At 56.7% G+C, this 15,098-nt stretch overlaps 1 protein-coding gene across 1 annotated transcript in view; it reads left to right on the top strand.

Moving 5' to 3' along the window:
- Positions 1 to 14,200, top strand: part of PRRX2 (paired related homeobox 2) — a 22,475-nt gene extending 8,275 nt beyond the window's left edge. The window contains exons 2-4 of the mRNA XM_027877721.1: positions 12,653 to 12,837; positions 12,995 to 13,173; positions 13,703 to 14,200. Coding sequence (XP_027733522.1) covers positions 12,653 to 12,837; positions 12,995 to 13,173; positions 13,703 to 13,838 — 500 coding nt within the window. The 3' untranslated portion in view covers positions 13,839 to 14,200. The remainder of the gene's footprint in view (positions 1 to 12,652; positions 12,838 to 12,994; positions 13,174 to 13,702) is intronic.
- Positions 14,201 to 15,098: the final 898 nt, after the last annotated feature.

Genomic DNA, 15,098 nt, shown 5'->3' with positions numbered 1-15,098 from the left:
GTCCATGCTGAGCATCCCTCACCAGACGCTTCCCTGCCCTGTGCTTCCCCTGGGAAAACCGGCCCCAGAGATGGGACCTACTGGGGACATCACGGGGGGAGGCTCGGGGGGTCCTGTGCCCGCCCACGGGGCAGCTCCTCACCCACGGGGCAGCTCCTCACCCACGGGCAGCCCGAGGCGGCAGCTCCGGCTGCGGATCCTCTGTCGGGGAGCTAGGTGGTAAATGGGTGCTGGAGGAGCTGGGGGAAACCGTCCCAACTTTTGGGGGACTGAAACCACGCTGGGGACATCAGGGAGACAAATGGGGTCCCCTCGGCCACCCCTTGCCCTGCAGCCCCATCCGTGCCGGGCTGCAAACGGCAGCTCGGAGGGCGGCGGGTGTTAATTGAGCAGGAGATATAATGAGGCTGCGGTGCTGCTCCTTCACGAGGGATTGGGGGGGGAAAACAGCCCCTGGGATCCCGGGCGGGGCTGGGGGTGGGGGGGCAGCTCAGGTCCCGGGGGGATGCTGGGCGGGCTGGGAACCTTCAGAGAGCGGCAGCTCTAGCCGCCGGCCCCCTCCCCTTCCCTCCTCATCCCCCTTTGAGTGCGTATAATAAAGCAGCTTTTCAGCTGCGGCTGCAGTGATAGATCAGGAAGAATTGTATGAGTCTATTAAAGTCTGTGTGTCTCTGAATGGAGACTGTGGCTAAGCCAGGCGCCAGGCTCGCGCATTGAACCAGATGTGGAGAGGCGCCATCCTTTCCAGCCACTGAATCCGAGAGGCTGCAGGCTTCACACGCAAGGAAACTGGAGTGCACATGGCAGGGGAGCCGGGGGAGCGGCGGGGAGCACATGGCAGCGGGGTGCTGGGGAGGGGGCACAGCCCGGCACTCCCAGCCGGCACGGGAGCTGAGCCGGGGGCTGCGGAGAGGAGCCTGGGGACAGAGCTGCGACTGGGGGGTGCAGCTGGCCGAGCCACCCCAGGCTGTGTGGACTGCACCCCAAGTTGTGCAGGGCATCAGGGCGGTGGCTGTGCTGTGTCTTGAGCTGTACAGGGCGCTGCAGTGTGTGTTTGGGGAGGTGGTGCGTTGCACCCTGAGCCACACAGGGTGCTGCAGTGTGTGTGTGTGTGAGGGGGGCTGCTCTGCACCCCGAGATGTACAAAGGGTCAGCTTTGTACCACAGGGCACGCAGGGCAATGCTCGGGTGGGTGAGGATTGCGTTGTAGCCCAGGTTGTACAGGGACATACAGTGTGTGTGTGTGTGTGTGGGGGGGGGTACGTTGCACCCCAAGTGGGGTGGGAGGGATTGTGTTGCACCCCAAGCCGCACAGGACACTGCCAGGGGTGGGGTGGGGATGTCAGGGCATAGCAGGGGCTGGGTGGGTCACACAGCTGCAGGGGTGAGCTGGGGGTAGCAGTGGCAGTGATGCTGCAGGGGAGCACACAGGGGACCCCCCCACACCCCCAGCCCTGGGGAGCAAAGAGACTGGTCCAGCAGCAGCACAGCTGAGGAGGGCACGGGATGGGTCACAGGCAGGGGCATCTTCTGTCTCCAAACCCACTGTACTCCAGAGGGAAGGACAAAAATGGAAGGACAGAAGGCAGGCAGGAAAGACAGAAGGATGCCAACCCGCTGGGGACAGCTGTGGCTGGCAGCTCACGGGGCTGGTTTCCCCCTGAGCTGGGATCCCACATCCCCAGCAAAGGTGGGAAGCAGAGTCTGTCCATGGGGTGATGTGGAGGGGACACGGGTGATGTGGGGACAGACACTCTGTGGTGCTGCTCAGGGCTGGGCTGGGCTGGGCTGGGCTCGGGCCGGGGCAGCTGCCACGCTCCCTCCTCACCAGTTTCACTTTCTCAGCTGGGCCGGCCACATGGCTGTAATTTGGGGGTTGTAAATACCCCAGGGGAATTTTTAAATTAAAAAAATAACTGTTTTCATTTAAATTAAAAGACACTGAACCATTTCTATTAGTATTAGGGGTTTATAAAACTTGAAACAAATGTCGAAACTCAACTACCAGGCACCGTCCACCTCATGAAGCCCTTCGTGTGTTCGACATGACTTGATTACCCACTGGAGGTTCAGTTTGGATGGGGTTTGTATGACAGTGTTGGGGTACCCAGTGTGGCAAGATGGTGCTGGGTCTCCATGGGGACCCAGAGGGGATGAAGCCTTTGGATGATGAGGGTGAGAGTCTCAGTTCTGCTGGGCTTTGGTCAGCAGGACCCTGATGCAGCTGTCTCCATCCTGACATCTCCAAAGTGTCCCCTGGTGTCCTCCCCATGGCTGGCTTCTGCCCCCAGCAACCTGCCTGCCATCATGTCCCCACTGTCCCCACTGTTCCTGCCATCCCTGCCATCCTCAGCATTCCCACCATGCAAGGTTCTGCTCTAACCTGGAAACAGTTAACCGGGCTCGGAAAAAAAAAAAAAAAAAAAAGATACGAGCCACTTATTAAAATGAATGTTTTACAATAAATTTGGCGAGAGGCCACCGACCTCAAATGAAAACCAGACTGGAGGACAGCGATGCTGCTCGCTGGCAGGGGTTTCCAGGACGTCTGTGCGTGCAGGCACCCACGAGGGTCCTCCTTGGAGTGGTGGTGGGATGGGGTCCCTGCCAGGGGCTCCCACTCATCCCACACCCTGGCCAAATGTGCTGGTGTCCATGGCCACAGGACACTGGTGATGGCTGTGTGATGGGCTCTCAGCAGGTGCTGGCCCTCACTGGTCCAATGGGTGCTCAGTGGCGTGTTGGCCTGGGCGTGAAAAACACCCTTTTTGGCCTCAAAAAAAGAGGGGGGAGTTGGGTTGGTGGGAGTGGGCAGCAGGAGGGGACACTGTGGGGATTCTCATCATTCCCCCCTGTCCCTCCTCATCTCATTCCCCTCCTTGGCAATGACCCTGCTGCAATGGGGTCTGTGCTTTAACTCGGTGGGCTGGTGTTGAGTTTCCGTGCCAGATGCCATTTGGTCTGGCTTTGCTTGGGCTTTTGCCTATTAAATTTCAAAAAACCACCTTTTTTGGGGAGCTGGGGAGGACAGGAAGGCTGGGATCGCCATGCCAGGGGTCCCTGGCTGGGAGCCAGCCCTCTACACAACGTTCCTGCTATGCAGCCCTGACTGATTGGTTTTATTTTTCAACCACTGAGCAGAAGTCGCAGCGAGCTCTTGCCACCACAATGGCCCGAGGCACCCGCCATCCCATCCCCTCCCCAGCCCCGGGGGAAAACCACTTTGCAGTTAAAATGGAGGTTTTGGTGGAGCTTGCAAAGCGCAGGCGGGTGCTGCTCAGGGCTGGAGTCTCATTAGTGTTAATTAATTACATGTGCCTGTGCCCTGCTGGCAAACTGTGTAACCTGTTATGTCAGGAGGCCAAGTGTGAGCGACATTGGCACCTCCATGGCTGCCCCATGGATGCACCAAAGGGCGCCTAAAAAATCTGCAGGATGGGGAGTGGAGCAGCATCAGCTGTGCTCTGCCCTGATATAGGACAGCGGGGTCTGTCTTGGCATCCTCCATCCTGGTATTATCCATTCTGGTATCATCCATTCTGACATCGTCCATCCCAGCATCTCGATGGCTGTGGAGAGACACCGTGGCTATTCCCTCTGCCCAGACTCCTTGTTTCTGTGTCTGGGGCTGACCCAAACCTCAGCATTTTGGCTGTGGGGTCCAGGCTGACCGTTTCCCTGCACTGCAGAGGCCTGTTCACACATCTGTGAGCCATCACGGTGCTGCCACTCGCCCATGCTTGGCTATTTGAACACAGGGCACAGCCAGAGCTGAGGAAGCACGGACACTGCATTCCCAAAGGGGTGCCCAGGGGCTGTGTCCCTGTGAACATCCTGGGGTGCTGCAGCAGTGTGAGGTGCAGGACAGCCCAAGCAGTGGTCTCATCCTGCCCCGAGAAGGTCTCCTGGCCGTAGGATGAAAGCAAACCCCATGGTGAATGTCTCCTCGCCGGGGAGGCTCCTGGCTGGCGGCGGCTGGGGCAGAGCCAGCGCCTTTTGTTGGTCCCTGGGCCTCCTCCACGGGGGCTGGCAGATTCACAGGAGAACAAAATTAAAATTCCTGCTCCCCCGTCGGTCGGTGCTTGGCTCAGTGCTTGGCTCAGACCGGCACGACAAACCCAACGCGGTGTCTCTCCCCAAGGCTCTTGGCTGTGCCGTGAGGGCTTCAGCTCCTGCCACCCCCAGCCCTGCGGCCACAGGGGTCCACCTGAGGAGCCCTTTGGTCTGACACAGCCTCTGGGATCATCCCTGGGAAAGCCAGGAGCTGTGGCACAACACACACCCCGTCCCTGTATCCATCCTGTCTCCTCTCTCCCTCTGTGGCACCATCACAGATGAATCTTTGGAGCCTCTGTGTGACCCCAGCCCCATATAGGCAAAGGGGGTGAACCCCAGAGGGGAATTGAACCCCCTTGAGCTGTGCACATTCCCCTACCATGAGCAGGGAAGATTCCAGACCCTGCCAGGCCCCGACAGCTCAAAGCCACCGGCATGCCTGGCAGTGACGCAGTTCCTCCACCCCCAGCAAACCTATGCATTTGATGGACTTTCCCAGGAGTCTTTTGTCCTTACCCTGCCATTTCTTGAGGGGCAAACCAGGGTACTCACTGGGGAGCAGCACCCCAGCTATTCCCCCCAACTCAGCTCCTCCGTGTCTCCATCCCCACGGAGCGCTGACACAATGGAGGCAACAGCAGCGCTGGAGCCGGGACAGCCCATTGTGTGGGGCTGCAGCCGCAGCCTCCTCCGACGCTGCACGGGACGCTCCTGGCAGCTCCCGGAATCCCCGTGCCAGGCTGGGGTCACCCGCCGCGCAGGCACGGCCCCGGGGAGGGAACATTTCCCTCGCAGACCACCGAGCCCGAGGGATGCGCTCGGCATTCCCGGTCCCAGGCTGGATGCCCTGGGCTGGTGCCACCCGTCGGTGGGCGCCAGCCAGGCAGTCTGAGCCCTGCGGCCCCTCACAATGGCCCCGGCTCCGGCTCCCGGGGTGCGAGGGAGTCAGGCGGCTGGGAAAGCACAGCGAGGGGCTGCGCCGGCCCCAGCGCCGGGCGCCAGCGCTGTCGCGGGCTCTGAAGGCTGTTCCTGGAGTGGTTGTGTCAGGGGCTGCTCGTGGTGCCAGGCTCTGTGGTCTGGATCCCAGTGTAGGGTCGGGATCGGGGCCAGGGTGCTGGGGGAACATCCCGGAGCTGTGAGCCTGGTGGCAAGGTCTGTCTGTGTCACCTTCTCCAAAGGTCTGTCCGTGGGTGGGAACCACCCACGGACAGACCTTTGGAAAAGGTGACACAGAAAAAGGCAGGTGATGGTGCTTTCCCCTCTGGACCCCTGGGACAGTGTGAGGGAATTTCTTGTGTTGCTCGGCCTTCTCCCACCAGAGCTTTGCGGCCAAAGATGTTCCTCAGCCCCTTCCTGAGGCTTGACAGCATCCCACCAACCCTGCCTCCTCCTTCACGGAATGTGGCTGCAATTAATTCATTAAATGCTTCCGCTGACGCAGGAGCTGGCCGTGCCAAAACACCGTTCCTGGGGCCTGTGCTTGGCTGGGTGAGCGCTGTGCTGGGCTGTGCAGGAGCCTCTAGCCAGGGCAGGAGCCTCTGGCATGGTGGGAAGGGCTGGGAAGTATTCCTGGACTGCTGGGCCTCCAGCCCTGCCTGCAGCCTTTACCTGCAGCCGTGTGGATTTCACCAGCTTTCAGCTTTCAGGGCATCCCGTTTACATCACAGCCCATGACTCAGCTGGCTGGCTCCTCACCTGGCATCTCCAGCATCTGGTTCCCTTCTTCATCTCCTTCGTCCCCTCTCTTCCTCCCTCCTCACTGTGACCTCCTGATCTTGTCCCTCTCGTGTGCTTGGGTTTTGCAGCAGATACGTCACGGCTGCCCTTCCTGGAGAGGCGGCTTTGAATCCACTCACAGCTCTCACCAGTGGATTTGGTGGTTAATAACAGGCTGGCACCATTCCTAAGGGAAGCAGTGTCCCACAACACAGGGATATTCCTTTTTCAGGTTCCTTCTGTCCCCAATACCCATCTAAGCGTCGCATTCCCAATGCATTTGCTGCACTAAAGGAGGGAATGAGCCAAAAAAGGGCTCCAGTGCCATCACTGGGTTGCAAGCACAGGTTGGGCACATCCCCACTGGGATGCAGGGATGCTGCTGGCTCAGCCAGCTCTCCAGGACCTTCCCAGCTTGCTCAGGCTTTCAGCTGGACATGCTGTGATGGGTGCTCAGACACCACACACCATCCCCAGCACCTGGGATTGCGAAGGGAAAAGCCTTCTGGGCTCAGGGAAGCATTCCTTCTGGGAATGCTCCATGCAGGCTATGCGTGGAGCATTCCCAGGGCTAAAGCACTGCCAGGCAGCATCCTCCCAAAAACTGGGTGTCTCTGTGGCTGGGGGTAGTGAACCAAGGCGCTGGGTGGTTTCTGGCTGGTGCAGAGGCAGCTCCATAACCATAAAACAGTCTGCTGCTGCCTGTCAGTGAGCACAGGCTAAGGCCCTCCCGGGACAGCCTTGGCCTCTTTCTTGGTCCAGGCTTTTGCTGCTCCTTTTTAACAGAGACACTTTTCCCCCAGCAAAACTGGCAGCCTGTAAAAACGTGTCAGCGTTTCAGTTTTTTCACAATTAATGAGGTGAAACATCCTCGGAAACATTTCGCTGTAATGTTTCTCCAGTAGCTGGGACTTGCCCCTCTCTTAAATTTTTCATGTGCGCCACTTGAGCCGAGAAAGTTTCCTTCGGACTCAGCACATTTGGACCCCCCCAGCTTCAACCTCCCCCCAGAGCCTCCAGCATTCCCAGGGTCTTCACGAGGCTGGGGTTGGGCTGGAGGGGGAGCAGGGAGGGGCGGTGGGTCGGGATGAGGAGGTCGGAGCCTGTTCACAGCAGTGTGGGGAGGGATGGATTTGAACCTCACAGGGCCAAACAAAGCCAGGACCAACACCCCTTGGGCAGAGGTTGGTGTCCCTAGAGGGCTTCTTCCCTGGGTAGGGGTGTGAAACCACTGAGAAAACAAGATTTATGCCCACAGGGTTTTGCTCCCAAGCTGTGACGCTGCGTTGGTCCTGTGCACCCCGGCTGGGCTCACTGGTGGGTGCAGAAAAGTGCACAGAACCACAGTTCTGTGACCCAGCACACATGAGGGGATAGCTTTGCAGCTGCTTCTCAACCCTCTAGGGTTCCCAAGATGATCTGGGAAGATTTAAGACGTGTAGTGGCATAGGCAGCTCCCACCATCAGTTTTGCAACAAGCCCTGTGCCCCCCGTGAGCAGGGACAACTGTCTGCCTCTCCTCTGGCCTGTGGAGCATCCCTCCTGCCATCCCTCCTCCCTGCAAAGCCCCAGTGTGGGCAGATAAAACCCCTTCCAGGCTCCCAGACTGTCCCCAACCACATCCCAAGGCAGGGCAGTAGCTGGGAGCAGCTGCTGGAGAGAGAGGGGATGTAGCCGCGCTCAGCTGCCCACGCACCCCCAAATCACACCTTCGGGTGTCTCAGCTGAGGGTTACGGGACAAAAAGGAGCTGGAGCAGGCGGGCACTGCGGAGGGGCAATTCCCAAACCCCAGAGCTTCGCTCCAGCTCCCTGCAATCCGAGGGGAAACGCTTCCTCCCCATCGCATGATTTAGAGGAACAAGTTAAACAATTGCACATGAAGCTCTGGCGCACGTCATCGCCGGAGCTCTCCTCGCTTCCCCCCGAGTGTCTAAAGGGATGAAGGGAGTGCACATGTTTACCGAGAGAGACCATGGGAGAAACGAAAGACATTGTTTTTCCAAAGGATTTCTTGGCTGTAAAAGACCTCCACCACCCTGTGGCTTCCCTGATGAAGGCCCAGCGTTAATTTGTTAAATCCACATCAAGTGCCCGGAGAACCCGTTGTTTATTTTTGCTAATTCAGCCGGCCGAGATCAAATTGGGGTTTTATTTGTTAAGGATAAACCTTAATTAATAAAAGCTATTTATTTAGTTAGAGCTGGCCGCAGCCTGAGGGTCAGATATGCCACGATCATTATTTCAAGTAAAACAAACCCAAAACGTCTCTCAACAGTTTGAAAAACGTAGAAACTTAGAGGGCTGAATTTATTTGTCTTAGGAAGAATTTACAGCTAATTCCCTCCAGGCTATTTCAACCCTTAAATTATACCCGAGAAGAAAAGAGGGGGAAAAAAAAATACCATTCCAGGCGGAGAAGGGAAGTAAATGGTACGGCAGATTTGATCATTTTGGGGGGGGGGGGGGGGGTGTGTGAAAAATTTAAAGCTTAAAAGGTCTTTGGCAAACTGCTCGCAAATAAATGGAACGTGTGAAATAATTTAATGGCAGAAAACTCTTTGGGGCTGCGGGGTCTGCGTCACGGAGGAAAATGAAACACTTTGGGGGAGATGTAGCCCGGGCTTTTTTGCATGAGAGGGTTGAACTCACTCCCTTCTGACCTGGTCCCTGAAAAAGGGGGGGGTTTGCACCTCAAAGCCAAGTGTCAGAGCTGGATGCAGCAGAATCTTTCCCAGGATGTGGCAGTGCACACAGAGGGAGTTTGCAGCATCATCTGGGGGAGAGACAGGCTGGCAGTTGGGCGAGGTGATATCGTGCTCTGGGATGAGCAGTTTGCAGAGAAACCCCCCAAAACTGGGTGTCCAGAGGGGAGAGAGACTGAAAAGCCATCCCAAGGGAGCATCCCCACCGAGGGACGCCGTGTCCCTGCAGCTCCGGCATGTGAGCAGCTGGGAATGTCAGCGCTGGTTGGGGCTGGCTCCCAGCTGCACCGAGGCCGTTTATCGTGTGCTAATGGAGGTCGTAAGTCAGAGCCGGAGCCCCGGTGGAAATTAGTGAAAATTACCTCTTTACAGCACTCGGCGGCTGCTGCGCGGGAGGTTGGGGGCCCTGCCAGAGTGGGGGCCCTCCTTGGCAAGCCCAGCGAGTCCTTCCTATGGAAAACTAATGGGAGCACAGAGGGAAAAGGCAAGGGCTGGGAAAAGTGGGCTCGATTGGTGCTCAGCTGCACCAGCGCGGCTCTGCCCCACGGGGGGTGTTGCCTTTGCAGATGGGGCAGGACCCGGCGCTCCCCAGTTCATGGCATGGGGTGATCCAGGCTTGCCAGTGTCCGTGCTCCCACCTGGAGAAGGGGTTTGGGGTGACTCCCAGCGCTCCATGGCATCCGTAGGGCAGAGCTCTGCCCCCAGGCTGGACGCAGCTCTCGGGCAGGCAGCATTGCCTGGGGCTGGGCAGCCCAGACAGGAGGCTGGGGGTTACCCAGGACACATCCAGCGCCCCAAAACTCATCCACATCATGGGGGGAAAGTCTCCTGTCTTCCCTAACACACTGGGGCAATTTAATTCTGAGCTCATCCTGCTCTGTGCAGAGCCCCTGCACCTCCCTCTGCCCATCCTCCCCCACACGTCATCTTTCGTTATTCAGTAATGTTATCCCCCGGTTTTCCCCCTTCCCCTGCATTTTTTTTCCCCTTCAGTGGAAATTGTAATCAGTGGAAGATAAATACAGTGAAGGTGGCTGGGGAGAAGGCTCGGGAGCCCCTCTGACCTCGGGGTCGGACAACCAAGGCCTGCCCCAAATAAATCCCCAAATTGTAACTGATAAAGGCAAGGGTTTGGCTTTCTCCAGAGCCACCCCAGGCACTGCTTTGGGGCAAAACATAGATGGTGGTGAGCTGGGTTTAACTTGGTGCAATTACAAACCCTTATTCCTGGAAGCCCATTGGGTTGAGGAAATGGTTTCCAATTCCTCCATCAAGGTATCAGAGAGTCTGGTTAAATCCAAGTCCTGCTGATGGCAGTGAGATGGCAGAGGGTCTTTGGGTGACTTGATCCATCCTCTTCCCCATTCCTTGTCCAGTGCCACAGAGAACTCAGTAATGCTCATTTTTAGGAAGCTGGTTTGGGGCTGTTAAAGCATCTCTGGCAGAAACAATCCAGCCCAACTCTGTACATTGTAAACCTGTCAGACACACACCACCAGCAATTAGGGTGGCATTTATCTGGTCCCACAACCCCGCAGGGCCTGAGCTAATGGGGAAAAGATGTGTTGGTCTGTTCCAAGGCTCATCCCTGAGCAGAGCAGAGCAGAGGAGCCAGGCAGGCCTGTGGAGCTTCCTCCCTGCCATACAGAGATGGCCTGGAAAAAGTGTGGAAGGTTCTTCTACTGAAACCAGCAATAAGGGCTGAACAAAATGCCCCAAATGAGGCATGGCCCAGGGTTTGCAGCTCCCAAAAAGCCTGGGAACCACTGACACTCGGACATATCCTGACCCAACTCTGGTCTTAAACCTTGATCCCAGCATGCCTGCCAGCCCCATATGGGGATTGCTCAGCACTGCTCATCTCCCATGGCCATTTAGCTCTTCCCTCCGTGGGTTTAGGGAGAGAGAAACCGGTCACAAATGTGGCCAGATTCTACAGAACTGGATTGAGAATTAATTTAAGAGACATCTCCACCTCCTCCTTGCCTTCAGCCAAATTAGAGTGGGTGAGAGAAGCAATCAGTTAGGGAAAAGTCTTACAGCCAGGTTTAAATTGGGGATGAAACCAAAGAGGGTTTATAAATTTTATTTATACATTTCCTAGTGTCCTGCTGAAATCATTGCTGGTTCAGTGAGGGCAGTGTGTGCCCTTGGTGATGGCAAGTTTTGAACCAAACCCTGGTCCGTCATTTCCCCAGAAGCCCTACGGGGTCATCATAAACCCAGCAAGGAAGCATCTCTCACCCTTGGTACATCCTGTAGCTCTTTCCCAGCCTGATGGTTCCCATTTCAGTCCCAGGCTCCCAGAAAAGCCAGGGACAACCATGGCTGGACTTCATGTATTTTAATCCAGCGGCTCGTTAGCTTGCTGAAGGAAAACAGGACCAAAAAAGGAGTTCAACTAAAAGGGGCAACTGGAAAGCAGAGACTGGCAGAACATTTGAAGCTGCAGGAACAAGGGCTGGAGGGAATCCTGAGAATTTTATTTGTGAACCTTTAAACACGATCGGCAGCAAAGGGCAGCCTGTGGTTTCCTGGCTGGGGAAAGGGCCTCAAACCCACACATATTTCAGGCACAGCACTGTCCATCCTGTCTTTACCCAACCAAGAAGGCCGTGTCCCAAATACAAGAGGCTGTTTCCAGCCCAAGGGATGGTCAGCCAAGGTCTGAATGCACCTACAACACAATGAAAGGCCCAGGGAAATGCTGGCAGCTGCAGCGAGGCCCTGGCAGGTGGACAGAGCTCCTTTTCTTCCCCTTTGCACCCAGGGGTGCTTTTCTCTTCCCACAATCCCATCATGGTCAAAACTAGCATTCCTGCATGTGCCTGGGAGATGGGGGACATCTGGGTGGTCGTGGGGAGCAGATATTGAGGTTTCTCTGGTCCTTATGGCTCATCCTCAGGATGAACATCTCTTGAGAGTGGTGTACTCAAGCACAGAGGCCTTAGGGACTTGATGCAAAACTTACTGGTGGACGTTTTGTGGCTTGAATTATTAAGAATTAAGGTCCCAAGATGGTTTTTGCGGCCTTAAAGATCTTGGAACCCACAGTTTCCTCCTGCTCAACAGCTTGATGGTGTCTTGGAGCGGGAGAGTTAATATCCCTTCCCGTTGATTTTGTTTGTTGCTCAAGTATCATCTAAAAACCCTGCACTTACATAATAAGTACCAGGGTAACTTATTAGCAAGTATTTAATTCTTGAGCACATTGAGGTAGCAGTGAGTTCTGCCACCAGTGGCCTCTGCAGTGATATAGAGCAGAAACCCCCAATATAACCCTGCTATGAATCAGAATGTCATAAAATTATTAACATTTCAAATAATTCCAAAATGCTTTCCCACCAGTAGGTACAGATTGGATCCAGATGCTTTATTAACAGAAAGAATCATTAAACCAGTACCTCCATAAGGCAGAACGACAGCGAGTCGTGCTCCCCACGAAGCCTTTGCAGGCAGCTGACTGGGTGTCTCGGAAAAAGACTTCATAAACTTGCCTAAACCTTATGATATTAGTGACAAAGAGGAGATTAATCTCAGCCTGGCTGACAGCCCAGGATCAATACTGAGAAACCAAACTACACCCTGAGCTTCATGTTTCCATGAGCCAGCAAAGCCAGAAATAAACACTGCGGAGGCTGGGCTCTGCGAGACGCGGTGCCGTTCGTTCCGAGCTCTGTAGGCCAGGTTTGGATGAGCAGATGCTTGGCTGCAGTCCTGTGTCACCCTGGGGACATGCCACACAGCTGGGGCTTCAGGGGGTGCTGGAGGTGGGAGCTGAGACCCACATCTTGGGGGCGTTTTGGTGCCGAATTTCGTGAAAGCTTGACCCAACGCCGTAGGATGAGCCGAGCCCAGGACACCCTGGGGGCAGTTTGGATCAAGTGCTGCCCAAAAATCCACGGAGACCGGTATTCAAAATCAGATCCAGGTGGTTTTAGCCAGTCGTGAAACCACCACAGGTCTCTGCAAATATTGGGGTTAACCCTCAGCTCCAGCATAGGTTTTGATTCTCGTGGAGACCACAGGGCTACACATATGCTGCTCCCTCCAGAGTCCCAGGTGCCTGCAGGGAGCGCAGACCTCCAGGAGGGCCTGAGCCCGGCTGGGCTGTGGGGTCTGTGGGGTCTCACGTGAGTCTGGTTCTCATGTGGCCTCTTCTGTGCTTTCCTCACAGGTGAGAGCCTGAGCCCGAGCCGTGGGGCGGCCAAGAGGAAGAAGAAGCAGCGGAGGAACCGCACCACCTTCAACAGCAGCCAGCTGCAGGCTCTGGAGAGGGTCTTCGAGAGGACGCACTACCCCGACGCCTTCGTGCGGGAGGAGCTGGCGAGGAGGGTCAACCTCAGCGAGGCGAGAGTCCAGGTGAGCACAGGTTTGTGTGGGAGAAAACAACACCCCCTGCCTTGCCCCCAGGAGGGAGCAGGGACTGTCCTCTCTCTGTTTTCATCCTGCACATGACCACGATTGGTAGGACAGACGCCTGGGGCACCCCTGCTGACCGTCCTCCCTCCCCACGCAGGTCTGGTTTCAGAACCGGAGGGCCAAGTTTCGCCGTAACGAGAGGGCCATGCTGGCCAACAGATCAGCATCACTCCTCAAATCCTACAGCCAAGAGGCAGCCATTGAGCAGCCCATGGCACCACGACCCACCGCACTGACCCCGGAGTATCTCTCTTGGACCAGCACCTCCCCGTACAGGTAGGTGGAGGCTCTGGAGCAGCTGGGGAGGAGGTGGCCTAGGGACCAGTCCACTGTAGGAACGCGGCCTTGTGCTGTTACTGGGGATTTAGGGAGTTTTACAGGGCCAAAAGGAGCTCGTCTGACTTTGCTTTGGGAACCCCTTTCACCTCTGAGCACCCGCTGCCTGTCGCTGAGCAGGCTTCTCGGCCTCCATGCATTTTGGGGCCCTGGTCCTCGAAAGGGATTTGCTTGGCCTTGTGCTGACCCTTCCCACATCTCGGCACGGGAGGTGACACGGGTCCCTTCTGGTTCCCAGCTGTTCACGAGCAGGCATCTTGTCCGAAAGCTCAAGGCAGGGCTTCCTGGCGCATAGTTTGAGGGGTTCCCACATCCATCCAGCCATAAAAATGCTGAAGCCTTGGCTGCTGTTGTGGGAGATCTCTAAGAGGGAGTGGGGCAGCTTGGCCTGGGAAGCTGGCGGGACCACGAGGGGCATGGGGACTTCTCCACAGGCAACGCCTCATTCCTCCCCGCTCCCTCCCCCCAGCACTGTGCCCTCCTACAGCTCCAGCGGGACCGCGACGCCCACCCAAGGGGTGAACATGGCCAACAGCATCGCCAGCCTGCGCCTCAAAGCCAAAGAGTTCAGCCTCCACCAGAACCAGGTGCCGACCGTGAACTGACCAGGGCAAAGCCCGCCCCGTGGCCTCATCCAGGGTACAACGTGGAGCTCCTGTGCTGGCCCAGGACGAATCCACCACCTGCCCAACACGTCACTCATCCAATGTCTCAGCACCTCTTCTCTCCTCTCCCCTTCCCTTTTGAAGGTAGAGTCAGTCCCCAGGCCGAAGTGGCACATAATTATAGCCACATATGGAGCAAACTTGGTTAGAAACTTGCTTTTCCGCACACCCTTATAATAACGGCTATATATACACACACATACCCCCCACGCGCTCTTCGAGGACAAACAGACTTGCCAAGGGAACAAGAATTTGCTTCCAAACATGGAAGGATCTTGGACTATTGGATTTGACCAATTTGGGTATCTCGCCCAGAGAGCCAAAGAGTTCTTGGGCCCTCTCCTCCCGCGGGGACGTGCAGCGGTGGGAGGACCACGAGCCCCCCTTTCCGCCAGGCTGTGACTTGTGGCGCTCAACCACAGGTGCCGAAGCTGACCCGTGTGTCCACCTCTTTGTGCAACCTCAGCCACAGTGTTTGGGACTTTGGGAAGCTGACGGCTCACCCACGCCGTGGCCAGTCCCAGCCAGCCCTCTGCACTGTGTTACCTGCATTTAGGAGTAGCCTATTTGACGGCATCAGGCTTTGTTCCTTCCCAGAGGAGCAAGGAGGGTTGGAGCCTCTCACCAGCCCCTCTTGGAGCCTGTGAGCTGGGGGTGCATTGCAGGTCCCCAAGCAGGCACCACTGCCCTGCCTTGGTGGGTTTGCCAGCGACTCTGCAGAGCCCCAGGTCATTGAACCGTCCCAGGGAAAGAGAAAATTGGAAAAAGCTGTTGGGTTTCAGCTGAGTAGGTGGCTCCCAGCGCTTCGTGCCAACGAAGGCTTCGCCTTCCGGAGGCACAGCCTCCCTGTCGGCAGCTCCGCAGATGTGAGCAGGGCTCTGGGGCCGGAGACTCCACGGGGGGAGGTTTCTTTGGTTTTGCAGAGAGGAAATGGTTTCCCCCCGTCCCACCCCGCCGTGCAGCCTAATGAGGTTGCAAGGTGGGATGTGTGTGGGGTGAACATGGTGGGGGCAGCCTCGCCCCAGCCCACGGGACTGAACTGTGGAGAGATGAAGCCTCTGCCTTCCCCTGCCAGTCCTGTGGCAGTGGGGAACGAGCCAGAGGAATGGAGGTGTTACCCTCTGGAAACCAGACCACCCTTTCCTCACCCACCACAAAATGCCACCAGCCAAGCGTGGGGACACCACCAGCTCCGAGGGG

This window comes from Empidonax traillii, unplaced genomic scaffold, assembly GCF_003031625.1.
Source record: "Empidonax traillii isolate 1590-97213 ecotype Southwest subspecies unplaced genomic scaffold, ASM303162v1 scaffold34:size3740991, whole genome shotgun sequence".
NCBI lineage: Eukaryota > Metazoa > Chordata > Aves > Passeriformes > Tyrannidae > Empidonax > Empidonax traillii.
This window is presented reverse-complemented; position numbering and strand designations above follow the sequence as displayed.